At 45.4% G+C, this 27,296-nt stretch overlaps 1 protein-coding gene across 3 annotated transcripts in view; it reads right to left on the bottom strand.

Moving 5' to 3' along the window:
* LOC149337039 (uncharacterized) overlaps positions 1-27,296 on the bottom strand; it is a 113,847-nt gene that overhangs the window by 42,254 nt on the left and 44,297 nt on the right. For 2 of the 3 annotated variants that reach the window (XM_089553273.1, XM_089553274.1), the window contains exons 8-9: positions 26,612-26,660; positions 24,736-25,700 (exon numbers count right to left, since the gene is read on the bottom strand). In XM_089553273.1, coding sequence (XP_089409399.1) covers positions 25,529-25,700; positions 26,612-26,660 — 221 coding nt within the window. In that variant the 3' untranslated portion in view covers positions 24,736-25,528. Of the gene's footprint in view, positions 1-24,735; positions 25,701-26,611; positions 26,661-27,296 lie in introns of those variants that run through there. The other variant, XM_089553275.1, reaches the window with a different exon arrangement.

Here is a 27,296-nt window from a genome sequence, read left to right as displayed (position 1 = left end):
GATTCGACGCCAAGGGCTTTCCGAGAAACTGCTAAAGCAGTACTTCGGTCCCTACAGAGTGGTCCGTCGGCTGAGTGACATCACATACGAACTTCTTCCCGACGGCTCTTCTACTACTCATCGCCGCCAGCAGAAGCCCGATGTCGTCCACGTCGTGCGAATGAAGCCGTACTTTTCGCGCGAGCTCCGCTAGCAGTCTACCGCCACGCCATAACCACATGCTTCTTGTGACTGTTCATTTTTTCACCATCCTTGCTTACGAACTGCTTATTTTCTTCCGTGTTCTTGTGAACTGATTTTCTTACCTTCTTTTCTTGATCATGCATCGGGTCGATGTTTTTTTTAGGGAGGGTGGTAATGCCACGTTGTCACAAGCAGCCACTAGGCGGCTGCTCTTCGCAAGTCGCGTGCACCGGCGAGTGAAAGAAGAAGAAGATTATACTCCATTCCCTGCATATATTACCGCGGCCAGGTTTCGCAGGTATCTGCTCCTGAAAGAATTCGCAGCATCAGCTCTGACCTCCTCTCCCGAATTCCGGCATCTCCTTTACCCGTGGTGCAGTAAAGGATGGCGATCACGCAAGCTTGAGGTTTCCTTCACTCGTCTACGTTGTCGCGTGCCTCTTTTAAACTTCTACCTTTATAGATCTGGTCTGGCGGTCTCCCCATTGTGCCCGTTCTGCGGAGAACCCGAAACGATAGATCATTTCTTGTTGACCTGCCGCCGTTTCTCCTCTTTACGGAGCCGCCTGCTGGAGCTTCCGTTACGACAGCTTGGTCTAAGTCTGTCAGCTGGGGTTGCTCTGTCTCTTGGGGCTTCCTCCCTTGGGCACAGCAACTGGAATGTGCTCTCCGCCATGCAAAACTTCCTTACAGACACTAAACGGCTGCCGTCTTAAGCTCTGGTCTTTCTCATGACCAATATTTCTCTGGAATGAAAGCTTTCTGAAACGTGGAATATTTAGCCCCGTTCTCTATTTCAGTCACCGATCTCACAGCATTTGTTTAACCTATTTCAATTACACATTTGAGATCCTTTCATTTATTTCCTAATTGCTATTATTATCAAGATTATTTTATTTTTCCCCACAATTATTTTCTTGTTTAACATTTTGTACACCTATCAGTTGCCGCCTGTGTCTTGGCCAATCCCCCGCAGTGGGTATGCGCCATTTTCTAGAGGACAACAACAACAACAACAACTACACGAGTGCGTTTGTATCCGCTATGCACCCTGGCCAATCCCCCGCCGTGGGTATGTGCCATTCAGCCCGAGGTCATCATCATCATCATCATCCTCTGGGTGCCCTTGGCTTGTTCTCCGGTGCCGTCCAGGTCAACCCCCCGTTAAAGCCTTTCGGTTACGAGCCCCAACGGCTGCGTAACAATATGGTATCCTAGTTTTTTCTATCGACCCTTCCAACTACGACGAGTATCCGAACCAAGCTGGCGGCGTACCACAAGTGGGTGTGAACATTTTAACCGCGATTACACCGCATGGGCCCCAAAGGTTTAGCCCAGGAGTATATGACCAGGCTAGAGAACTTGGAAAACGCAATTGCATGAACAGCACTCAGTTTTTATAATTAATTTCTTTAGAAAATAAACACCACTTTTGTCTGACTTTATATTTTCGCAGTTAAAATAAAACTCTACTGAATAGGAGCACCGGATACAACGTTCTTAATCTGCTTGATCGGGAGGTTTGTTGTAGGTGTTGGGTGTTTCAAGGAGCTGAAGCCACGGCCTGTAATGCGACGCACTTCAATAAAGCCTTATGCCAGTGACGCATTGTTTACTGTCGTGTTGTTGATTACGCGGATTTTTAAATATATGATCTGATATGCTAATTAGCTAAAAATCATGGTGTATAATTTTATTGTGCCTTGCAGGCTTTGCGCGTTGCGTTATTTTGTGCAGATGCATATTGAGAGAACCCCGATGCGCTTTTTTTTTTTGCGGGACCACATCTCCTTCGCAGTCTTTCTTTGGGCATTAAAAACAAGATCGGGAATAATGAAAAAAGAAACCTTGTGACTGCGCTGCTGCGGGGTGGCATTGTACCACTCGCAACCCCGTTTTCAACGAACGAATCATGCAGGCTGGCCGCTCGATAGCCAGACGCAAAGAATTATAAAAATCACAACAGCAAATATTAATAAATAAAATAAATGAGTGACCTAGAGGCATTTCCGTTAGATTTGCTTGCCCTCCCCCTTCGCCCGCGTCCTCATACCCCTAACTTACCCAAGGAGAGCGACGCAGCTAGTCCGCAACTGAATCAATCTGTCCCTCAACGGAAACATGAAGGTACCCCGCGGAAACCGTCTTTAAGCAGAATATTAAATAGTGACTCTGAGAGTAGCTGAGGACATCAATCGCATTACCCGGTTTCAAAACCTACTTCCTCTCCCTAAAATATACCATGTTTTGTGACATTTCCCAGCTAATGCTAAGCATCCGTCTAATGTTCTCGAAAAAGTTCGGAGCGTTGCTGACATTTCTTCACTGTTTCCAGTGGTTCGAGTCATGGGGAACAAGATCACAACTCTCTATACCAATGAGAAATTGTATTGCGACGTCCTTGGTGTTGTTTTGTGTGATCAATGTGGTTTTTTTGTAGCACGCACCCGAGTTCATGTTGCTGTGATTTCGACCAATCTGAGTTTTCTCTGCACAATGCCAACGCGCACCTTTTTGCTGACCGGGAATGATATCGCTTTCGGCCCCCCCCCCCCCCCCCCCAAGAAAAAAAAAACCTTGGAGGATGCTTAAAGATCGTCTTTAAGAGTGGTACGCGATAGCCTTATCGGACCTACGCAGCTCGGGGTATCAACAGGGCAACATAGATCCGGGAAAGAAGAAACCAAGGCCCGAGAGACGACGTTATTGTTTTTTATATAATTTGGCATGAACCGTTGGTGCCGGATCTGGATTTTCAGTGGAAGAGTTATTTATTTAGGTGCACTTTGCCATTCGAGCACAACAGCTCACGAACGTCAGCTATTCTATTATTGACACCGGCGTTAAAGAAAGAAGCTGTGCTCGTGCTGCGATCACCCCGATCTCTAAATTGCAGCTATCCTGGAATACCCGAAGGCATAATTGCCTGAGCGAAGCTGTTGCAGCCATTCCTCAGGAATTACATAATGGTGAGGAATGTTGTTCTCGCTGCCCTCTATGTTCTGTTTAAGGACCCATCGGAATCTGTGTGAAGATCACCTTTCGAACAAAGGGAAGTGCGCTGAAAATGTGAAAATCGCCTCACGAAGCACTGAAGCTTGAAAACCTAGAAATCTTATCAGAAATTCCTCCTTCGAAATCGAACGCCTGAAATACAATGCCCTAATCGGGGTGTTGTGCAGTTCATGTTCTTTGTTGTTCTTTTTTTATTTTTTGAACAGCAGTTTTTTCTTGCCGTTAAATAGGCATGGAAAATTTTTGATATAGACGGCCATCAGCGGTTATCTTGCCTAGACGTGGCGCTGAACTGCCCACCCTTGGCTATCTGGCGCAGTAGAAGAAGGAACTGCCACAGCGCACTCCATGTTGATTGCCGCAGACGGCTGCAAGAGCAATCCTGGAACTGATAGTGACCAACTATAGTGACGTGCCACGTTATCGGAATCTAATGTTCGCGACAGTCAAGAGCCCCGCTACAAGTCCTTTTCGATTAGCAAGCTTCCAGCACCCTCGGCAATTTCCAGGCATTAATTTCAGTAAAAGGTTATGCCAACTGCTTCCTTCATCTTTGTATACATCTTCTGTACGTCATATAGTCAGTGACCAACGTAGCCTCATAACTTTGCCGTTTCCTTACCAGCAAATTTTTACAATTTGTTGAGGCACAGCATTTTCCTGTTGGTTTCCTCACACAAGTACGTCCCAGTTTCCTTTCAGTTGGAATTGTGCACGACGAGCGGAGGGGCAAGGGGTACTGTAATCGTATTCCAAGAATAAACTCAGTAATTATGCATCCGCGAAATTTTGCAGCCGCAGATGAATTGATGAACCATCAGCCATTTTAAGGGAGGATAAAATAACTGGTGTTGATAATTATCGTTATACAATTGATTTAAGTAAAAGAAACGCTACGGTTCGGATATTAAGCAAATGCAGCGTTGTTTTTTTTTTTTCAGACGAGATGCAGTCACAAATACTGTTGCAATTACAGCCATTCCCAAATGACATAGGAAAAGGAAGCACTAATTAGAGGAATGCATTAGTCCACCTTGAAGAGTGCTTAAGAGCTTGACAGTTATGTAGACGGTGTTATCTTATATGTGCCGGTGAAAAATGGCAGATCGCGGGATGTAGGCCGTACTGCTTTTGTGCGGCAAGATAAGTAGCGGACCTGTCTCTGTGAACTTCAAATGCAGTGTACAGACACGAGTTCATGTTGGTCACGATATATCACAAACAGAGCAACGCAGACTTTCCAAAGGCTCAGCCTACGTCCCGGTAGACGTCGTTGGGCTTTTATTCTTTGTCCATGGCAGCGTTAAATGATTCGCACAAGGGCCTGCTTATTTGATTGCAGACTGAGGAATTTGTCTGGAGAACTTTTCCAAAAGTGCGGAACTGCTCTGAAGCTTCAGCTAAGCGTGCATCATCCTATTATCACATTGATTGACTTGGAGAACCGTGACTGGGAACTGTGACGACATTTAGGAAGTGTATCGTTTTAAAAGTGCGGCATGTGTTTTCTGCGCTCATTAGGAGGAAACCTGCTTTCACGACTTCTAAGCTTTCGTTATATAATTAAGCTCTTTCACTTCAGTAATATATCGTCACGACCAACTGGCAAAAAACGTATTTTAATAACGACTAAAATGGCGCAGTCGCTGTTTTCTAGAACGAGCAATGTTCAGATAGGAAGAATTGGAAGAAGGTTTGGAAGAACGTGAGGATGCAGAAGGGTTTCCAGTACCGGCGGCTAGCTTAGCTTTTGACATAAGGAAGAGGATTATTTTACAATGGAAGTTGGTGCATTGCAATGCGAACCTTGTTATCCAATCATACCTTATAAGGGAATTTGTGAACTTCGAGAAATTTAGCAGCATACATAGAACGCTTTGATCTGGCACTGCAAGCCTCATGGTATTTTGCATAGCTTTGAATTAGGAGTCATTTTCCAAGGTTCTTACTTTATCCTTTAAACATTGCGAACAATTCCCAGGTTCAAGCGGATCAAAGCGATTGACGTGCTCGATGTGGACTGAACATACTCCGACGGCGATGTGATAACAACAAAGCAGTATTACCTTGCTCTCGGCAGACAACTGTGTTTCATTGTTTCCTCTCGGAACCCTAACACAAGAATAGATTTCTTTAACCTGAAAACATCGTTGGAGTGCGAAAGAATTGCTTTTACCTAGCCACACGTTGTGTGAAAAGATTCAGGTTAATCACAAAGTTCAGTGACGTGGTCGGTTTCTGACACTAAAAGTCGACCTTCACGGTAGAAATTCTGATGAATAGATGCTCACACTCTGCAGTCATAGACGTCTGCCAGTGATTTAGAGCGCAAAAAAATGTTGGGAATTGCATCTTGGCCGGCGTCAATTCCCTGCGTCGCCGCAACAGCGGTCGTCTTTCTTTCACAGGATAAACTAAACCGTCTTTTCTGTCCCCTTTCCACAATAGTAGCGTTGTACTTTACTTCCTAATGAAGTAATTTCATTCATGCATTCAATCGGTCCAACTTTTTTGGTCAAAATTAGCATCCTAAACGACAGAAAGACGCGCGAGCTGAGAACACCCGTCCCTCAAATTATTGACATCAATTCGTGTGCGGCTCACTCAATATCTTTATCCTTAGCTTCCACTAACGACTCCGCTGTCGTGTGTAGTCTGCTTACCTATCTACTGTGTATTACATTTATAAAAGAGTAGCCCATTTATACAGAGTAGCACGTATGTAACAGCCGCTACAAAAAGAACGCTCCGAGGATAGAAACTAGGACGAGCAACCACCAAAACATTTATTGCGGCAATGGCATCATCATCATCATCATAATCATCAGCCTGACTACACCCACTGCAGGGTAAAGGCCTCTCCCATGTCTCTCCAATTAACCCTGTCCTTCGCCAGTTGCCGCCACAGTATCCCCGCAAACTTCTTAATGTCATCCGCCCACCCATCTTTCTGCCGTCCCCTGCTATGTTTGCTTTCTCTTGGAATCCACTCCGTTACCCTTGAGGACCAGCGGTTATCTTGCCTTCGCATTACATGCCCTGCCCAAGCCCATTTCTTCCTCTTGACTTCAACTAAGATGTCATTAACCCGCGTTTGTTCCCTCACCCACTCCGCCCTCTTCCGATCTCTTAACGTTACACCTATCATTTTCCTTTCCATAGCTCGCTGCGTTGTTCTTAACTTAAGCTGAACCCTCTTTGTTAGCCTCCACGTTTCTGCCCCATAGGTGAGTACCGGTAGGATACAGCTGTTGTATACTTTTCTCTTCAGGGATATTGGTAAGCTACCATTCATGATCTGAGAGAACCTGCCATATGCGCTCCACCCCATTCTTATTCTTCTAGTCACTTCCCTCTCATGATCCGGATCTGTGGTCACTGCCTGCCCTAAGTAGACATATTCTCTTGCTACTTCCAGCACCTCGCTACTAATTGCGAACTGCTGTTCCCTTGCTAGGCTGTTGAACATTACTTTGATTTTTCAGCATGTTAATTCTTAGCCCCACCGTTCTGCTCTGCCTGTGTAGTTGATTGATCATGCTTTGCAGTTCTTGTCCTGAGTGGCTTAGCAAGGCAATGTCAACAGCGAATCGCAAAATACTCAGGTATTCTCTATTAACTCTTATCCCCAACTGTTCCCATTCCAGTTCCCGGAATAACTCCTGTAAGCAGGCAGTGAAGAGCATTGGCGAGATCTTGTCTCTCTGCCTGACACCTTTCCGTACTGAAATTTTATTGCTGACTTTATGGATAACTATAGTAGGTGTACAATCGCTATAAATATCTTCCAATATTCTCACATAACAATCTTCCACACCCTGATTCCGCAATGCCTGCATGACAGCTGAGGTTTCTACTGAGTCAAATGCTTTCTCATAATCAATGAAGGCTATATATAGGGGTTGGTTATATTCTGCGCATTTCTCTATCACCTTATTGATAGTGTGAATGTGGTCTACTGTCGAGTATCCTTTATGAAAGCCTGCCTGATCATTTGGTTGACTAAATTCCAAGGTTGTCCTGACTGTATTAGCGATTACCTTAGTAAATACCTTGTAGGCAACGGACAGTTATCTGATTAGTCTGTAATTCTTCAAGTCCTTGACGTCTCCTTTCTTATGAATTAAGATAATGTTAGCGTTATTCCAAGCTTCTGGAACTCTCGAGGTCACAAGGCATTGCTTGTACAGGGTGGCTAGTTTCTGTAGCACAATCTCTCTTCCGTCCTTCAACAAATCTCCTGCTATCTGATCCTCACCAGCTGCTTTCCCTCTTTGCATTGCTCCTAAGGCTTTCTTTACCTCCTCCTTCGTTACTGAGAAATAACAGCATGTTCCTAACCTGCCCGGTGAGGGCTTCGCATTTTTGAGCTTCAGTTTCTAGCATCGCATTTCCGTTTTTGAAGCTACAGTGGTGCCCCAGAAGATTTTCCGATTGTTTTCCAGATGCTTCCCACAGAGTACCAAAGAATCCTTAAAAATAAACCTTGCGGCTATCAAGAACTACAAATATTCCTCACCATTATGCAGCTCCCTTACCCGGCTATAATGCCTACAAGTATTCGAGGGTAGCCGTGACTGTGAAACTAGCACAAACGACAGCATGAACACTGCTTCTTAAAATTTCCGAGCGCACGAGAATGAAACGAGGACTGACAGAAAGGACACACACCACAAAGCGCCGGGTGTCCTTTCTGTCAGTACTTGTTTCATTCTCGTGCGCTCGGAAATTTTACGATGTCTAACAAACTAGCCCGCCAGTTCGTCCTGATCAAAGACTGCTTCTTAGTTTAACGCCGTTGTCATAATCGGATGCTACAAGCTTAGCAAAGTTCTCCAGAGAAATTTGTCAGCGTGAAATCAATTAGGCGGGCCATTTGCGAATCAGTTAACGTCGCGATGAATAAAGAATAAAAGCCCAGTGTCGTCTACCTGGACGTAGCTCACGCCCTTGGAAAGTGTGTGGTGTTCTGTTTGGGGTATATTGCGACTAACATGAACACGTGTCTGTACACTGCATTTGAAGTTCCCAAAGGCTGCCCTCGCTATTTATCTTGCCGCACAGCCTAAATCCGGCGGTCTGCCATCTTTCGCGGGCACATCTAAGGTAACCCCGTCTACATACCTGTCATGCTTTTAAGCACTCCTCAGGGTGTATTGATGCATTCCTCTATTTAGCGCTCCCACTTGCTATGTCATTTGTGAATGGTGGCAATTTGAACAGTATTCGGGACTGCGCCTCTTCAAAAAATAAACAACGATGTATTCGCTCAATGCACGACGTGTAGCGTTTCTCTTTACTTACTTCAATTGTATAACAATGATTATTAATACCAGTTATTATATCCTCTATTAAAATGGCTGGTGGTTCATTAATTCATCCTACTGTGGGCAAAATTCGCAGATACAAAATTAAATTATATTTTATTCTTGGCCTACGATTACACTATGACTGGCCCCTCCACTCGTTCTCCACAATTTCAACCGAAAGGAAACTGTCACGTACTTCTATGAGGAAACAAGCAGGAAATGTGGCTGAAGTACCCAAGAACGTCACCTTTATATTGCTGAAAATAAAGTTTTCTCTCTCCCTGCCGTCCCTCAACCAGTGCGGAACATTCACTGCTAAGGAAACGGCATAGTTGTGAGGCTACACTGGTCACCGACTTTACGACTTACAGAATATGTGTAAAAAGATGAAACGAACAGTTGGCATAAACTGTTACTTAAGTTAAAGCCATACAATCGTTGAGGGTGCTGGAAGCTTGCTAGGCGAAAAGGTCTTGTAGCGGTGCTCTCGACGGTCGCCAGATTAGTTTCCGATAACGTTGCACGTCAACCTGATGTTGTCTAGTTGGTCACAATCAGTTCCAGGACTCCTCTTGCAGTAGCCTGCGGCAATCGACATGGAGTGGGGTGCAGGCAGTTCCTCCTTCAACTGCGGCAGGTAGTCAAGGGTGGGCGGCTCAGCGCAAGATCTAGGCCACGTGCAAGCAAGATAACCGCTGGTGTCCTTCTATATAAGACATTTTTCATGCCTATTTAGCGACAAGAACAAACTACTCTACAAAAAATAGAAAAGAACAACAAATAACATGATGTGCACAACGTCCCGATTAGGGAATTGCCTTTCAGAGGTTCGATTTCGAAGGCTGAATTTCAGATAAGGTTTCTTGATTTCGAAGCTTCAATGCTTCGTGAGATGATTTTTCACATTTTCAGGACACCTTGCGCCGTTCGCCAGATGCTGTTCACACAGGTACCAAAGAGTAATTAAACTGAACAAAGCAGCCAACGAGAACTACATTCCTCACCCTTATGCAACACCGGAGAACTTGCTTCAAAGGCTTTGCCGGGAAATTGTGCGTGCACATCAGAATCAGAATCAGTCTTTATTTGTTGATACATTTTGAAGTACAGCATATCATGCGGAAGGAGGTCCCAAAGTCTGAGACCGTAATGGAAGCTCCTATTTAAATACATCTAGTGAAATATTTAACAGCATACGACACCTCAGACGAATATATTGAAGTGAATTATGCATTTGGGATACAAATACGAGGGGGTACCCAAAAGAAACCGGAATAATTTTTTGAATCGGCAAAGCTTCTGTGGTATCGCGTTTTGCCGCTAGGAGCGCATAGAACGAACATTTCAGAGTCAGTAAGCCGAGTGCCGTCGCTGAAGGAGGTCAGACTAGTTTAGGCAGAGTTTTAGAGTGACGACTGTTTTGTGTGAGCGTCGTTTTTGCAATGGCTGATGTTCGTGAACAGCGTGCGCCGGTGAAATTCTGATTTTTTCTCGGAAAAAGTGGAACGGAAACTCTTGAAATATTCAGAAAGACGTTCAAGGACGATGCTATGGGGACAACTTAAGTGTTCCTGAATTAAATCCTGAACAAAGCAACAGTCATGCCAATGGAAAACTTCAAATTCACCTCGCCTCAAAAAAGCTCGTCAGGTGAAACCAAACCTCGAAACAATGCTGATTTGTTTTTTCGACGTGAGAGGAGTCGTCCATTCAGAATTTGTTCCGCAGGGTCAGACAGTTAACCAGGCTTTCTGCATGGATGTTTTGAAAAGATTGGGCGACAGTGTTCGGTGGAAGTGGCCTGATTTGTGGCAGACGGGTGACTGGTTTTTCCACCATGGCAATGCCCCTACTCACACAGCCTTGTCTGTACGACAAATTCGGACCAAAAATGGCATGACCTCTGTTCCTCAACCCTCATAGTCGCCCGACCTTGCCACGTGCTACTTTCTTTGTTTCGTAGAATGAAAAGACAGGTGAATGGAAAGCGTTTCGCTGATGTTGCTGAGGTGAAGCAAAAAACGACGGAGGGACTGTCAAGCATCACAAAAGATGAATTAAAAGAATGTTTTGAAAAATGGAATGAAAGATTCGACAAACGTATTACTGTAAGTGGAGAGTACTTTGAAGGGTATTAAAGGTCTGTGCTTAAAATGTGAACAAATAAGTTCAAACAAAAATAAGTCCGGTTTCTTTTGGGTACCCCCTCGTAAGCCAGACACATGGGAGAGAAAAAAGCTATTAAAAAGGACCACCGAAGCATATACAGATATCCCAGGGTAGTTGCAATTGAGGGACTGGTGCGATCAGAGCACGAACACTGCTTCTTTCTTACACTCTGGTATCATTAATAGGTTATTGCAGCGATGGCGTAGAGGTAGAGCATCCGCCTCGTGTGCAAGAGGACCGGGGTTCGAATCCCGGTGCCACGCAATTCTCCACCGGATTAAAAAAAAAACTCCGAGTGTCGATGGAATTGCATAACCAGGCTTGGAGTGCGGCCTGATTTCGGTGACCAGAACCGACAACGCACTTCCTCACCAGAACAGGATTTGGCCCCTCTGGTGTAGTACTTGGCCACAACCTTCTACGAACAAACCAATTAACCCTCGGCCCTCAGTCCCCAGCGGCTGCGGAGCAACTGACCAAGGCAGCGGTCAGATCTGTGACGCAGCGGAGGGTGCTAAGAATGTCTGGCTCCGGACAGGCCGCCATTGGAAACTGAACCTGGCAACGTTTAACGCAAGAACCTTATCAAGTGAGGCTAGCTTAGCAGTGCTATTGGAGGGATTAGCCGGCAGCCGGATATCATAGGGCTTAGTGAGGTTAGGAGGACAGATGAGCATATACAGTACTAAAGGGCGCGCATCTACTGTGCTATCGTGGATTAGCTGATAGGCGAGAACTAGGTGTGGTATTCCTCATTAATCAGAATATAGCTGGCAACATCGAGGAGTTTTACAGTATTAACGAGAGAGTGGCAGCTATCGTAATTAGGCTTAATAAAAGGTACAAGCTGAAGGTTGTGCAGGCCTACGCGCCTACATCAAGCCATGATGACCAGATAGTTGAAAGCTTCTATCAGGATGTGGAATCGGCAATGACCAAAGTAAAATCACAGTACACTCTACTGATGGGCGACTCTAAAGCAAAGTTAGGTAAAGAGCAGGCTGGAGACAAGGCGGTAGGTGACTGTGGCATAGGTTCTAGGAACAGTAGGGGAGAGGTATTAGTAGAGTTCGCAGATAGAAATAATTTACCTATTATGAATACCTTCTTCCGCAAACGACCAAACAGGAAGGGGACGTGGAAGAGCCCCAATGGTGAGACTAAAAATGAAATAGACTTCATACAGTGTGCACACCCTGGCATCATAGAGGATGTGGAGGTTCTCGGTGTGGTCCGTTGTAGCTACCACAGAATTGTAAGGTCTCGTGTTAGCTTATATTTTAAGAGGTAACGGAGGAAACTGGTGAAGCGAAAGGCTATTAACGAGTTAGCATTAAGAGGGAAGGTAGAGGAATTCAGAATGTCGCTGCAAAACAGATTTTCCGCTTTAACTAAAGAAGACGACCGTAGGGTTGAAACAATGAATGATAATCTTTCAGCCATCGTTACAATAGTGCGCCGCAGAAGTAGGTGGTAGGATGGCTCGACAGGATACCAGCAAGCTATCTCAGGAGACTAAAGATCTGATTAAGAAACGCTAAAGCATGAGGACATCTAACTCCTCAGACAGGATAGAACTAGCAGAGCTATCGAAGTTAATAAATAAGCGCAAGGTAGCGGACATAAGAAAGTTTAACGTGGAGGAAATCGAGCATGAAAATCGAGAAAGCGTGCATCATCCTATTATCACATTGGTTAACTTGGGGAACCGTGACTGGGAACTGTGACGACATTGAGCAAGTGTATCGTTTGAAAAGTGCGGCATGTGTTTTCTGCGCACATTAGGAGGAAACCTGCTTTCACGACTTCTAAGCTTTCGTTATGTAATTAAGCTCTTTCACTTCAGTAATATATCGTCACGACCAACTGCCAAAAAACGTATTTTAATAACGACTAACATGGCGCAGTCGCTGTTTTCTAGAACGAGCAATGTTCTGTTTAGTGGTTAAAGATGTTGCCAACACAGGTTATTAGAGATAGGAAGAGTGCCGCCGCGGTGGCTGAGCGGTTATGGTGCTCGGCTGCTGGCCCAAAAGACGCGGGTTCGATCCCGGCTGCGGCGGCTAGAATTTCTTTGGAGGAGAAATTCTAGAGGCCCGTGTACTGTGCGATGTCAGTGCACGTTAAAGAACCCCAGGTGGTCGAAATTTCCGGAGCCCTCCACTACGGCGTCTCTCATAGCCTTAGTCGCTTTGGGACGTTAAACCCCATAAACCAAACCAAACCAGAGATAGGAAGAATTGGAAGAAGGTTTGGAAAAACGTGAAGATGCAGAGGGGTTTCCAGTACCGGCGGCTGGCTTAGCTTTTGACATAAGGAAGAGGATTATTTTACAATGGAAGTTGGTGCATTGCAATGCGAACCTTGTTATCCAATCATACCTTATAAGGGAATTTGTGAACTTCGAGAAATTTAGCAGCATACATAGAACGCTTTGATCTGGCACTGCAAGCCTCACGGTATTCTGAATAGCTTTGAATTAGGAGTCATTTTCCAAGGTTCTTACTTTATCCTTTAAACATTGCGAACAATTCCCAGGTTCGAGCGGATCAAAGCGATTGACGTGCTGGATATGGACTGAACATACTCCGACGGCGATGTGATAACAACAAAGCAGTATTAGCTTGCTCTCGGCAGACAACTGTGTTTCATTGTTTGCTCTCGGAGCCCTGACACAAGAATAGATGGCTTTAACTTGAAAACATCGTTGGAGTGCGAAAGAATTGCTTTTACCTAGCCACACGTTGTGTGAAAAGATTCAGGTTAATCACAAAGTTCCGTTACGTGGTCGGTTTCTGACACTAAAAGACGACCTTCACGGTAGAAATTCTGATGAATAGATGCTCACACTCTGCAGTCATAGACGTCTGCCAGTGATTTAGAGCGCAAAAAATGTTGGGAATTGCATCTTGGCCGGCGTCAATTCCTTGCGTCACCGCAACAGAGGTCGTCTTTCTTTCACAGGATAAACTAAAGCGTCTTTTCTGTCCCCTCTCCACAATAGTAGCGTTCTACTTTACTTCCTAATGAAGTAATTTCATTCATGCATTCCATCGGTCCAACTTTTTTGGTCAAAATTAACATCCTAAACGACAGAAAGACGCGGGAGCAGAGAACACTCGTCCCTCAAATTATAGACATATTTTCGTGTGCGGTTCACTCAATATCTTTATCCTTAGCTTCCACTAACGACTCCGCTGTTGTGTGTAGTCTTCTTACCTATCTACTATGTATTACATTTATAAGAGAGTAGCCCATTTATACAGAATAGCACGTATGTAACAGCCGCTACAAAAAGAACGCTCCGAGGATAGAAACTAGGACGGGCAAACGCCAAAACATTTATTGCGGCAATGGCATCATCATCATCATCATCATCAGCCTGACTAAATCCATTGCAGGGCAAAGGCCTCTCCCATGTCTCTCCAATTAACCCTGTCCTTCGCCAGTTGCCACCACTGTATCCCCTCAAACTTCTTAATCTCATCCGCCCACCTAACTTTCTGCCGTCCCCTGCTATGTTTGCTTTCTTTTGGAATCCACTCCGTTACCCTTGAGGTCCAGCGGTTATCTTGCCTACGCATTACATGCCCTGTCCAAGCCCATTTCTTCCTCTTGATTTCAACTAAGATGTCATTAACCCGCGTTTGTTCCCTCACCCACTCCGCCCTCTTCCGATCTCTTAACGTTACACCTATCATTTTCCTTTCCATAGCTCGCTGCGTTGTTCTTAACTTAAGCTGAACCCTCTTTGTTAGCCTCCACGTTTCTGCCCCATAGGTGAGTACCGGTAGTATACAGCTGTTGTATACTTTTCTCTTCAGGGATATTGGTAAGCTACCATTCATGATCTGAGAGAACCTGCCATATGCGCTCCACCCCATTCCTATTCTTCTAGTTACTTCCCTCTCATGATCCGGATCTGTGGTCACTGCCTGCCCTAAGTAGACATATTCTCTTGCTACTTCCAGCACCTCGCTACTAATTGTGAACTGCTGTTCCCTTGCTAGGCTGTTGAACATTACTTTGATTTTTCAGCATGTTAATTCTTAGCCCCACCGTTCTGCTGTGCCTGTGTAGTTGATTGATCATGCTTTGCAGTTCATGTCCTGAGTGGCTTAGTAAGGCAAAGTCATCAGCGAATCGCAAAATACTCAGGTATTCTCCATTAACTCTTCTCCCCAACTGTTCCCATTCCAGTTCCCGGAATAACTCCTGTAAGCAGGGAGTGAAGAGCATTGGCGAGATCTTGTCTCCCTGCCTGACACCTTTCCGTACTGGAATTTTATTGCTGACTTTATGGAGAACTATAGTAGGTGTGCAATCGCTATAAATATCTTCCATTATTTTCACATAACAATCTTCCACACCCCGATTGCGCAATGCCTGCATGACAGCTGAGGTTTCTACTTAGTCAAATGCTTTCTCATAATCAATGAAGGCTATATATAGGGGTTGGTTGTATTCTGCGCATCTCTCTATCACCTTATTAATAGCGCGAATATGGTCTATTGTCGAGTATCCTTTACGAAAGCCTGCCTGATCATTTGGTTGACTAAATTCCAAGGTTGTCCTGACTGTATTAGCGATTACCTTAGTAAATACCTTGTAGGCAACGGACAGTTATCTGATTAGTCTGTAATTCTTCAAGTCCTTGACGTCTCCTTTCTTATGAATTAAGATAATGTTAGCGTTATTCCAAGCTTCTGGAACTCTCGAGGTCACAAGGCATTGCTTGTACAGGGTGGCTAGTTTCTGTAGCACAATCTCTCTTCCGTCCTTCAACAAATCTCCTGCTATCTGATCCTCACCAGCTGCTTTCCCTCTGTGCATTGCTCCCAAGACTCTCTTTACTTCCTCCTTCGTTACTCGCAGGATGTCCCATTGCTGTGCTCGACTGCCTCCCTTAGTAACTTGATGATTACATTCGCTACTGTAAAGATTTGTGTACAACTCTTCGGCTAATTCAACTATCTTATCCATATTGCTGATGACATTGTCCTGTTTGTCTTTCAGCGCATACATCTGGTTTTTACCTATGCCCAGTTTTCTCCTCACTGATTTTAGGCTCCCTGCGTTCCTTAGAGCATGCTCGATTTTCTCCACGTTAAACTTTCTTATGTCCGCTACCTTGCGCTTATTTATTAACTTCGATAGCTCTGCTAGTTCTATCCTGTCTGAGGAGTTAGATGTCCTCCTGCTTTGGCGTTTCTTAATCAGATCTTTAGTCTCCTGAGACAGCTTGCTGGTATCTTGTCGAGCCATCCTACCACCTACTTCTGCGGCCCACTATTGTAACGATGGCTGAAAGATTATCATGCATCGTTTCAACGCTACGGTCGTCTTCTTTAGTTAAAGCGGAAAATCTCTTTTGCAGCGACATTCTGAATTCCTCTACCTTCCCTCTTAATGCTAACTCGTTAATAGCCTTTCGCTTCACCAGTTTCCTCCGTTCCCTCTTCAAATCTAAGCTAACACGAGACCTAACTATTCTGTGGTCGCTACAACGGACCTTACCGAGGACCTCCATATACTCTATGATGCCAGGGTGTGCACACAGTATGAAGTCTATTTCATTTTTAGTCTCACCACTGAGGCTCTTCCACGTCCACTTCCTGTTTGCTCGTTTGCGGAAGAAGGTATTCATAATACGTAAATTATTTCTATCTGCGAACTCTACTAATAACTCTCCCCTACTGTTCCTAGAACCTATGCCATAGTCACCTACCGCCTTGTCTCCAGCCTGCTTTTTACCTACCTTTGCATTAAAGTCGCCCATCAGTACAGTGTCCTGTGATTTTACTTTGGTCATTGCCGATTCCACATCCTCATAGAAGCTTTCAACTGCCTGGTCATCATCATGGCTTGATATAGGCGCATAGGCCTGCACAACCTTCAGCTTGTACCTCGTATTAAGCCTGATTACGATAGCTGCCACTCTCTCGTTAATACTGTAAAACTCCTCGATGTTGCCAGCTATATCCTGATTAATGAGGAATCCCACTCCTAGTTCTCGCCTATCTGCTAATCCACGATAGCACAGTACATGCCCGCCCTTTAGTACTGTATACGCCTCATCTGTCCTCCTAACCTCACTAAGCCCTATGACATCCCATTTAATACCGGCTAATTCCTCCAATAGCACTGCTAAGCTAGCCTCACTTGATAAGGTTCTTGCGTTAAACGTTGCCAGGTTCAGTTTCCAATGGCGGCCTGTCCGGAGCCAGACATTCTTAGCACCCTCCGCTGCGTCACAGATCTGACCGCCGCGTTGGTAAGTTGCTCCGCAGACGCTGGGGACTGAGGTCCGAGGGTTTTGGTTTGGTCATAGAAGGTTGTGGCCAAGTACTACACCAGGGTGGCCAAATCCTGTTCTGGTGAGGAAGTGCGTTGTCGGTTCTGGTCACCGAAATCAGGCCGGACTCCAAGCCTGGTTATGCAATTCCATCGACACTCGGAGTTTTTTTTTAATCCCGTGGAGAATTGCGTGGCACCGGGATTCGAACCCCGGTCCTCTTGCACGCGAGGCGGACGCTCTACCTCTACGCCATCGCTGCAATAACCTATTAATGACACCAGAGTGTAAGAAAGAAGCAGTGTTCGTGCTCTGATCGCACCAGTCCCTCAATTGCAACTACCCTGGAATATCTGTATATGTTTCGGTTGTCCTTTTTAATAGCTTTTTTTCTCTCCCATGTGTCTGGTTTATTTGTATCCCATATGCATATATTCACTTCAATATATTCATCTGAGGTGTCGTATGCTGGTAAATATTTTAAATAGGAGCTTCCATTACGGTCCCTGACTTTGAAAAGTTTGAGAAGTATTTATTTGAAGTGTGTCTCATACACTTCAGGAAGGAGGTCAAAAGGCGTGGTGCCCGACGAGGGCCTTCCTCCCTGGGGTAAGCAAACTGCATTCGGCACATACACACACAAAATAAACAAATACACTAAATGTAGCGGTCGCCATGACACTTGCTGGGATGTTAAAAGAAAAACAAAAAACTGTACAACAATGTTAAGGTATCTTCTTTGGGACCTCCTTTGGGACCTCCTTCCGCATGATATGCTGTACTCCCAAAATGTATCAACAAATAAAGACTCATTCTGATTCTGATGTGCACGCACAATTTCCCGGCAAAGCCTTTGAAGCAAGTTCTGCGGTATTGCATAAGGGTGAGGAATGTTGTTCTCGCTGGCTGCTTTGTCCAGTTTAATTACTCTTTGGTACCTGTGTGAACAGCATCTGGCGAGCGGCGCAAAGTGTCCTGAAAATGTGAAAAATCATCTCACGAAGCACTGAAGCTTCGAAATCAAGAAACCTTAGAAATGCAGCCTTCGAAATTGAGCCTCTGAAAGGCAATTCCCTAATCGGGACGTTGTGCACATCATGTTATTTGTTGTTCTTTTCTATTTTTTGTAGAGTAGTTTTTTCTTCTCGCTAAATAGGCATGGAAAATGTCTTATATAGAAGGACACCAGCGGTTATCTTGCCTGCACGTGGCCTAGATCTTGCGCTGAACCGCCAACCCTTGACTATCTGCCGCAGTTGAAGAAGGAACTGCCTGCACCCCACTCCATATCGATTGCCGCAGGCTACTGCAAGAGGAGCCCTGGAACTGATTGTGACCAACTAGACAACATCAGGTTGACGTGCAACGTTATCGGAAACTAATCTGGCGACCGTCGAGAGCACCGCTACAAGACCTCTTCGCGTAGCAAGCTTCCAGCACCCTCAGCGATTGCACGGACTTAATTTAAGGAACAATGCCAACTGTTCGTTTCATCTTTTTACACATATTCTGTAAGTCGTAAAGTCGGTGACCAGCGTAGCCTCACAACTATGCCGTTTCCTTAGCAGTGAATGTTCCGCACTGGTTGAGGGACGGCAGGGAGAGAGAAAACTTTATTTTCAGCAATATAAAGGTGACGTTCTTGGGTACTTCAGCCACATTTCCTGCTTGTTTCCTCATACAAGTACGTGACAGTTTCCTTTCGGTTGAAATTGTGGAGGGGCCAGTCATAGTGTAATCGTAGGCCAAGAATAAAATAATTTAATTTTGTATCTGCGATACTTTCCCACAGTAGGATGAATTAATGAACCACCAGCCATTTTAAGAGAGGATATAATAACTGGTATTAATAATCATTGTTATACAATTGAAGGGAGTAAAGAGAAACGCTACACGTCGTGCATTGAGCGAATATATCGTTGTTTATTTTTTGAAGAGGCGCAGTCCTGAATACTGGTCAAATTGCTACCATTCACAAATGACATAGCAAGTGGGAGCGCTAAGTAGAGGAATGCATCAATCCACGCTGAGGAGTGCTTAAAAGCTTGACAGGTTTGTAGACGGGGTTACCTTAGATGTGCCCGCGAAAGACGGCAGACCGCCGGATTTAGGCTGTACTGCTTTTATGCGGCAAGATAAATAGCGAGGGCAGCCTTTGTGAACTTCAAATGCAGTGTACAGACACGTGTTCATGTTAGTCACAATATACCCCAAACAGAACACCACACACTTTCCAAGGGCGTGAGCTACGTCCAGGTAGACGACTCTGGGCTTTTATTCTTTATTCATCGCGATGTTAACTGATTCGCAAATGGCCCGCTTAATTGATTCCATGCTGAGAAATTTCTCTGGAGAACTTTGCGAAAAGTGTGGAACGGCTCCGGAGCTTCAGCTAAGCTTGTAGCATCCGATTATGACAAGGACGTTAAACTAAGAAGCAGTCTTTGCTCAGGACGAACTGGTGGGCTAGTTGGTTAGACATCGTAAAATTTCCGAGCGCACGAGAATGAAACGAGCACTGACAGAAAGGGCACCCGGCGCTTTGTGGTGTGTGTCCTTTCTGTCAGTCCTGGTTTCATTCTCGTGCGCTCGGAAATTTTAAGAAGCCGTGTTCATGCTGTCGTTTCTGCTAGTTTCACAGTCACGTCTACCCTCGAATACTTGTCGGCATTATAGCCAGGTAAGGGAGCTGCGTAATGGTGAGGAATGTTTGTAGTTCTTGATAGCCGCAAGGATTACTTATAAGGATTCTTTGGTACTCTGTGGGAAGCGTCTGGAAAACAATCGGAAAATCGTCTGAGGCACCACTGTAGCTTCAAAAGCGGAAATGCGAAGCCAGAAACTGATGCTCAAAAATGCGAAGCCCTCATCGGGCAGGTTGGGAACATGCTGTTTTTTCTCATTCTTTTCAATTTTTTTAAGTGGAGATTGTTCTTGGCGTTTAGTGGGCACGGGACGCACACAGGGGGGTTTCACCTAAGATTTTACGCAGTTTTTGGAAATATTCTGAATTAGAAGAGCGCTTTTTTGAAGAGACTATGTAGGTGGCTTTCTGAAATGAAAACCGTGTCTACAGCGATTGTGGGAAACTATCTCTGGGAACTATCTGTGGAAACTATATGTGGGAATCTGTGGGAAAGATTCTGCCCCAAAAGTGATTATAATGGAAGGAGGATGATGCGAGGATGCGATGCTAAAATTTTGGCGCCGATCTTATTGTCAGTTAATTAATTAGAGACTTAAAACTAACCAAAAGTAAGTGTGGTTGGGGCTGTAGTGGCGCAAAATTTGAACCGCCGCAAGTGTGGTTTAACGTCACATTCCATGTGATGAACGACATGATTGGCCGCCGCGAACGGTAAGGCGGGCGGAGCTAGCGCGCGGCGCGAAGTTTGAATATCCGAAATGAATGGTTTGGTTTATGGGAATAGAAAGATGGGATGCGCACATGGAACAATTGCAAGAAAGAAGACGGGACGGGCGCCCGTCCCGTCTTCTTTCTTGTGATTGTTTCATGTGCGCATCCCATCTTTCTAATACAATATGAACGAACTTGCCCAGCAACGCATCCTGTTGGTTTTTGGGGTTGAACGTCCCAAAGTGACTCAGGCTATGAGAGACGCCGTAGTGAAGGGCTCCGGAAATTTCGACCACCTGGGAATCCTTAACGTGCACTGACATCGCACAGTACACGAGGCTTTAGAATTTCGCCTGCATCGAAATTCAGCCGCCGCGGCCTGAATCGTACCCGCGTGTTTAGGGTCGGCAGCCGAACACCGTAACCACTGAGCCACTGCGGCGGCTCCCGAAATGAATACCGATGATAAACAATGCAGGGCTTTGGAGTTAATCGAAATCTAACCCATAATAACAAATTATAGGAACGCCAGTAGTCAACGAAGGTGAATTAAGTTGTATTAGGGTGAATTAATTTTAAGTTAAGGTGGACTAATGTTGGTATTATGTGGCTTAATGATACATCGCAATTAATTAAACGTCAGTTAGAGTAAACGACTGGGAAAATAGTAGTAAATGAAGTGTTCAATAAATAAATAAATTCCGAATTGAATGGTTTTTTGGTGTGAATTAAATGATTGAATTGTGGATTAATTCCGTCAAAATTGTGAATGAAGTAAGTTAAGTGTGAAATAAATTGATTTGAATTATAAAGAAAGGTGCATTAACTGTGGTTTAAAGTGAATTATGTGATTTGATTGTAAGTTGCAACGTCCCAGTCGACATAGAGGCAAAGACGAGCACTTAGAGACTGCGAGGAGGCATCAATGCTTTTGCATTATTCCAATGCGGTTTCCGCAGTTCCTTCTAACAATTTTTCGTCATAGTTTTGACAGCGGTGTAGTACGTCGTTTAGGTAATATTGAACAGTTAACTTTGTAATTATTACTGCTAGGCTGTTTAATTATTGAGAGGCGTGTAGCCCTCCGTAAAGCTTCTCGAAAGCTCAGGTATTTTGGCATGATTTAGCCATAATTTCTTGAGCCATCGCTCAGAGGAAAACCAGGTTTCGAAATTTAAAAACTGTTGTGGATATTACTTACGGAAGCCTACACGCCTCTCAAGAATTAAACAGCCAGGCAGTGATAATAACTGTCCAATATTTGTTAAACGGCCCTACTACACCGCTGGTAAAACTATGGCGAAAAAAGCTCTCTTCTAACTCATAACTCAGACTATCTTCAAAACTGAGTAAAGTCTTGGGTGTAAACACCCTGTTTCTGTGTGTGCGTGCGTGTGTGCGTGCGTGCGCGTGTGTGTGTTGTGTGTGCGTGCAAATGAAGAACAGCGAAAAAAGCGGAACAAGAAAAAAACATGCTGCTGTCTTTTATTCGTTTCTTTATTTGGGCTGTTAATCAATCAAAAATTAAAAATACCGCGACAAGTGGCGTATAAATTAATGGTTGATCACTCGGAAAAAGCAACCTGGGTGTCACAACGCAGACTGGCTCGGCACGGCTGCGCCATTCGTGCACAGTGGGTGCCCGGCCACTGCGGAACTGCGGACCGCTGCTCAACAGTTACCTGCAAGTTACCTCCTCTGACACAGGAGGACGTGCGAGCGGTCATCTACGACCACCTCCGACAGCAACACCCCTACCAGCGCATCACACGAGGGGAGCGCGTCAAGAGCATCGATGGCCCCTCCTTGACTCGGCAGCAGCGCACGATGATCCTCCGTGCTCGTGTATTATGCGTGTGGCCCGGGGACAGAGGGCTGCGGCACGGACTAGCTACATGCGACGTGTGTGGCGATTGTGGTGCAGTTGAAACACTGGAGCACTTTGCCCTCCACTGTACCGCGTTCGCCCAACCGCGTCGTGACATGCTTGCGGCAGGGCGCAGTGACTCATCCCGGAAAATGTATCGGCACTCGTGTGGCCGCATGGCAGTGCGCGCTTCAGTGAGCGAACTCTGGTGTATTCTTGCAACAGACCGGCTTGATGCCCCGTCTGTACCGCGCCAGGTAGTTACCCGCAGTGACAAAACGCTCCGCGTGTGCCACTTTCGCACGCTTTACACTGCCAGCTGGGCGCCCCCACAGCAGCTTATCTGTACAGTGAATCGCGAGCGTGTTTTTGTCCTGCTTTTCCTTCCTAATTTAAATATTTACCTTGAGCGGCTGGCCTGCGACGACCAAGTGAGTGTGCGCTTGCTCTGATGCTTCCCACGAACAATGGCCCTGCGCGATGCTCTCACTGGCGCAGGGCAACGCATTCTTGCCGGCCTGAAAGTCATCGTGGGGGCCGCGATCGGCCGCTACCCCTCCTCCACGCAATTTGCACGCCCGCGCACCGCGTACTCTCAAAAACCTAGCGCGGCGCAGCAACCCACATTTATATTTATTTTAACATCTTGTGTTTGTACTATCGAGCCGGAATGAAACGCAACACGGGAACGCATGGCTTTTCGTTAATTTTGGTACAGCCCGCGCCGTCTAGCAGCGTCCGCAATAAGCTGCGGACTTTTGCACTGGGTTTGTGGCTATGTCCCTACGCGGCCTTTGCTCGGCTTGTCGCGGTTTGGCAATCCCCGTCTAGCACCGCCATGGCCCCAGCCGCATCGCTTTGAATCCAACGCCATGAATCCGGTCCCAGCGAGCGGGATGACGGTGTTGTTTTTACTCCTAACGACCGTCTCAGTGCGATGATAAAGGTTCGACAGCCTAATCTCGGTTATGAACGTGCCAGTGATGTCTGCTTCGGAGGGATATCGAAGGCTCAAGTTCGATCTTTCTTCTGCGTATGTGTGAAGGCCGAAGAAAATGCCAATTTTTTAGTTAAACATTCTGCAATGACCCAGAGGCTACGGTGGTTGCCGTAGTGGAGGGCTTTTTTTTTTAATTTAGACCACTTTGATTTCTTTAACGTGCGCTTACTGCGCACAGCACACGGGCGGTTTTGTATTTCGCCCTCATTTAGATATGACCGCCGCCACCCGGATCGACCCTGCGACTTTGGAATTAGCAGCCAGCTGCCAAAACCAGTGAGGTGCCGGAAAAAAAACGAGCTTTCCCAATTTCATTTACTTGCTTTTATTGACTCGTAAGGGTCATAAATTATTGCACAATTAAATTTCGCAAGCAAATGAATTGCACTAACAGTGCGCAAATGAAATCTCAGGCAATTGTCTACGGTGGAAAAAATTAGCCAGACATCATGCCGAAGCGGACGTCGCTGACACATTCATGACAGATCTCATTCGGTAGTCGAATGACCGAGAGATTGCGCCGAGAGATAGCGCGGTCATGAAAAAAAAGAGAAAACTGCAACGTCATCCAGCTCACCCACACGCCCAGACCTTGGACATGGCAAGCGTCGCTATCGAGTTAATGCGGCTAGCGGCATGCTAGCGCTAGACGAGGATTGGCAAACCGCGGCAAACCGAGCGAACGCTGCACTTCTAGGCAGTATAGCTAGACAGGGCGGCTGGGGAAAATGCCACCAACCCAGTGCACACGTCACGAGCTTATCGCGGATGCTGCTAGACAGCGCGCGCTGTACCAAAATTAACCACGGGCCACGCGCTACTGTGTTCACGTTTCATTCCGGCCCGATAGTACAGCCTTTGTCAAAAGTAACCAGGCTGCAAGGTTTGCCTCTCATTGGTGTAGTATAGCTTTTATAGTTTTCCCTAAGGTCGAAAAGTTCTTTGAAGGTGAGGACAGGTGTTCTTTTACCATACAGAGATTTAGAGCTTGAGGGCCAGCATAATAGTTTAAATATACGACTGAGGAGCAAAACCATGCAGCCTGGTTACTTTTGACAAAGACTGTATATAGTGTGTGCTGCCTCCCTACCCCTACCCTTTTTCCTATCGCTCCCCTCTTTCTTTCCTTGTCCCTGTACTCTCCCTGTCCTTTCACTCCCGCTAGCCGCAGCTCCGGTGCTTCAGGATTCTCTGGCAGATGCCGCGGCTAGCAACATCTGTTCCTTCAATTTTTATTCTTTAACAATACATTGCCACTAACAAACAACACAAGGCTGGCCATTTGGAGCCCCTTCCTTCGCAGGGCAGTGGCACAACAGCTACACCACTGCGCCAGGAGGGGTAGGAGGAGTGTCATGGGTCTTTTGAATGCAAAATAGAGAATGACCTTATCCATATGTGAGGATTAACCCATTACGATATCGCGTCATACCCTTAAGGCGGAGCTTAAGTGTCGCCTCCAATTTTTTTCTATCTGTTTTTCATTTCGCTGCATGATCACTTGCTCTTGGTGCATCGTAAACACTTCTCATCGCTCTACGCGATGAGAAGCGCAGTATTGTGTTTTCGAAATAAGGCCTGGTTTACCTCCTACTGTGAAGATTGTGCCATCGTTGTGATACATTTAGTTGGTCCACCTATATGTCTTTGATGAGTGAAAAAAGTCGGGCGAGTTCGTACTTATTCATCATTCAAAACAGCGCACGAAACATGATCAAAAGGGGGGGAATGACAACACAAGCGCTTCTGTTGTCGATTCTCCCTCTTTTGTCTGTGTTTCGTGCGTTGTTGTAAATAATGTATATGTCTTTATTCTTGGTACAGTTTGTCGCCTGTTCCTCGGCACGTGAGACCAGAGCTCGCGGACTCCAATATTTCGATAGCGTGGCCCCCTTTAGCGCTGAGTAGTAGAAATTTGCGGGAATACGGTGGCCGCAACTGGCGAAGGACAGGGTTAATTCCAGAGACATGAAGAGGCCTTTTCCCTGCAGTGGGTGTAGTTAGACTAATGATGTTGATGATGAGTAGCTTTGAAAACAATTAGCAGTGCCTCGTTTCCTTCAGTAATCCAGGTTATTAGCTGTTGTTCAAATTTGTTCCTTTGTGCTTTGAATTACTTGTGCTTTGAACCGTGTATGAATTAATTGCATTGTTTTGTGAAATATAGGGCTAAGATAGTAAAGAGAATGTTGTGAGGTGAGGTCATTAGGTTTTAGACTGTCAAATAAGCAAACATTTCTCAAAGAGCAGTAGTAATTCGCTCAGTATGAATCGGCAGTCTGCGTAGGCCGGACATTTTTTATTGGGGCTGCGGCGGATGGCGCTTATGAAGCTAACGGCACCCAATAGCATCCGCGATGTTCAACACTAAGTATGCAATTTTCAATGAAAAGAACTCCCGTCCTATTTCCGCCACGCTTTTCTCGCTGCGGACTGCTACTACAACTGTCGTCATTGCCAGTGCCAACGCCAAGTATGCTGTTATCTGCCAGGGGCCAAAGAACCTGAAAAAAAGAAATTTCCTTCCAGATCGAAAATCGGCCAACTGCGCGAGAATCCTGTAGAGCAAACGTACAACTGTAAATGCTCCAGGCGTTTGTACTGCAGCTCACAATCTCTAATACAAGCATATGCTAGGGGTCAGTATTTCAAAAGAAAATATAGGCACTAAATAAAATTTATTCATTTCCACTGGTTAGCATCTGGCATGGCTGCCACTGCCTGCAACTCTGAATTTGCATCCCCTTGCTTCGTAGAAGACAGCGTGGTACAGCTGGAGCCCAAAAGCAATGGAGAGCCTTCAGCCGTAGCATTTTAACCGCGCGTAACCACGGTCGAATGCCACGGAAACATTGTCCTACCTACGGCGCCTTATGTAATACCTTGGCAAGTCTACTCATTACTGCGGTGTTAATCCAGCGTGCTATTGAGATGCACACCAATCAAACATACCTGGACTAAGCGCTGGCACCAACGACAGCAAGGCTGAGCGTGCTATACCAGTCTGACATGCCCTATATCTACCGCCTACCTCGTATACTAAAGCCCAGCGACTTCTTAGAAGGCGTAGACGTCACTACGCTAAGAGCCCACTCTGCAACGAAGGCCAACCACAGTCTCAGGAAATACGGCCTAACTCTCCAAATGTCAGCACCAGCCTACTAGCCGTAACCGGAAAAGGTAAGTGGCACATCTGATTTCTTCGCCGGCACAGCTAGCCCAGCTTCGACAAGTTGAAAATGACGTTATAATTTACTAGAGGTAGGAAATCAGTTACAGCGTCCACTTGTTTATAAAAGATTAAGAACAATATGCACCCTAAGATGGTTACTTTTGTACCCTTGACGAGCCACAATGAAAATTGCTGAGTTGAGAATTTCTAAAGAGGCCGCCTATTGCCGTGAATTGTTCTTACCTGCTTCTTCTGGATTCTTTTTTTCCACCACTGCCTGGAGCCGTTTCCTCTGCAGGGTATAAGTTCAAATTCAAATTCTTTATTTCTGCCTTGTAAACATACAGACAGCGGAGGCGCAGAAAAAGCTGAGAAACAGCTTGACTAAGCCGCAGCCCCCTTTCGCTTGGCAGCAGCTTGACAGCAAGGCTTTTAATACAAAAGGCAGTTGCAAAGTGTGATAACAAGTATACAATACAAGAGAAAACGAAAGAACATTATACAATATTGACACAATATTCACATTGGGTAGACACAGGTAATGGCAGCAAAGGAAAAAAAAAGAGAGAAAGAAGAAAAAAAAACACAAAACAAAAATCCTACATGCTTGCATACAAAGCACGCAAAGACCTGTTTGACGAACTGAAAAGGTCAAAATTATTATATATATACGCGTTTAGCAGGGACGGAAGAGTGAACTGCAGGCGTTCTCTACCCGAGTTTAACCGTGGGGTCGGGACTATCCATGTTTCCGCATGCCTTGTTGTGTAGCTTGCATCTCGGGTATGTAGTTCAGCAAGTTTACGTATGTGGTTTACATTTCTACGTGTTTCGAGTTTAAACCGGACACTCAAGCGATATTTATACAAGTTGTGTATTTTTAGCACACCACTTTGTAGAAAGAGATCTTTGCTTGGCGAGTCCCAGG

Source organism: Amblyomma mixtum, chromosome 7 (assembly GCF_055824585.1).
Source record: "Amblyomma mixtum isolate Tamu chromosome 7, ASM5582458v1, whole genome shotgun sequence".
NCBI lineage: Eukaryota > Metazoa > Arthropoda > Arachnida > Ixodida > Ixodidae > Amblyomma > Amblyomma mixtum.
This window is presented reverse-complemented; position numbering and strand designations above follow the sequence as displayed.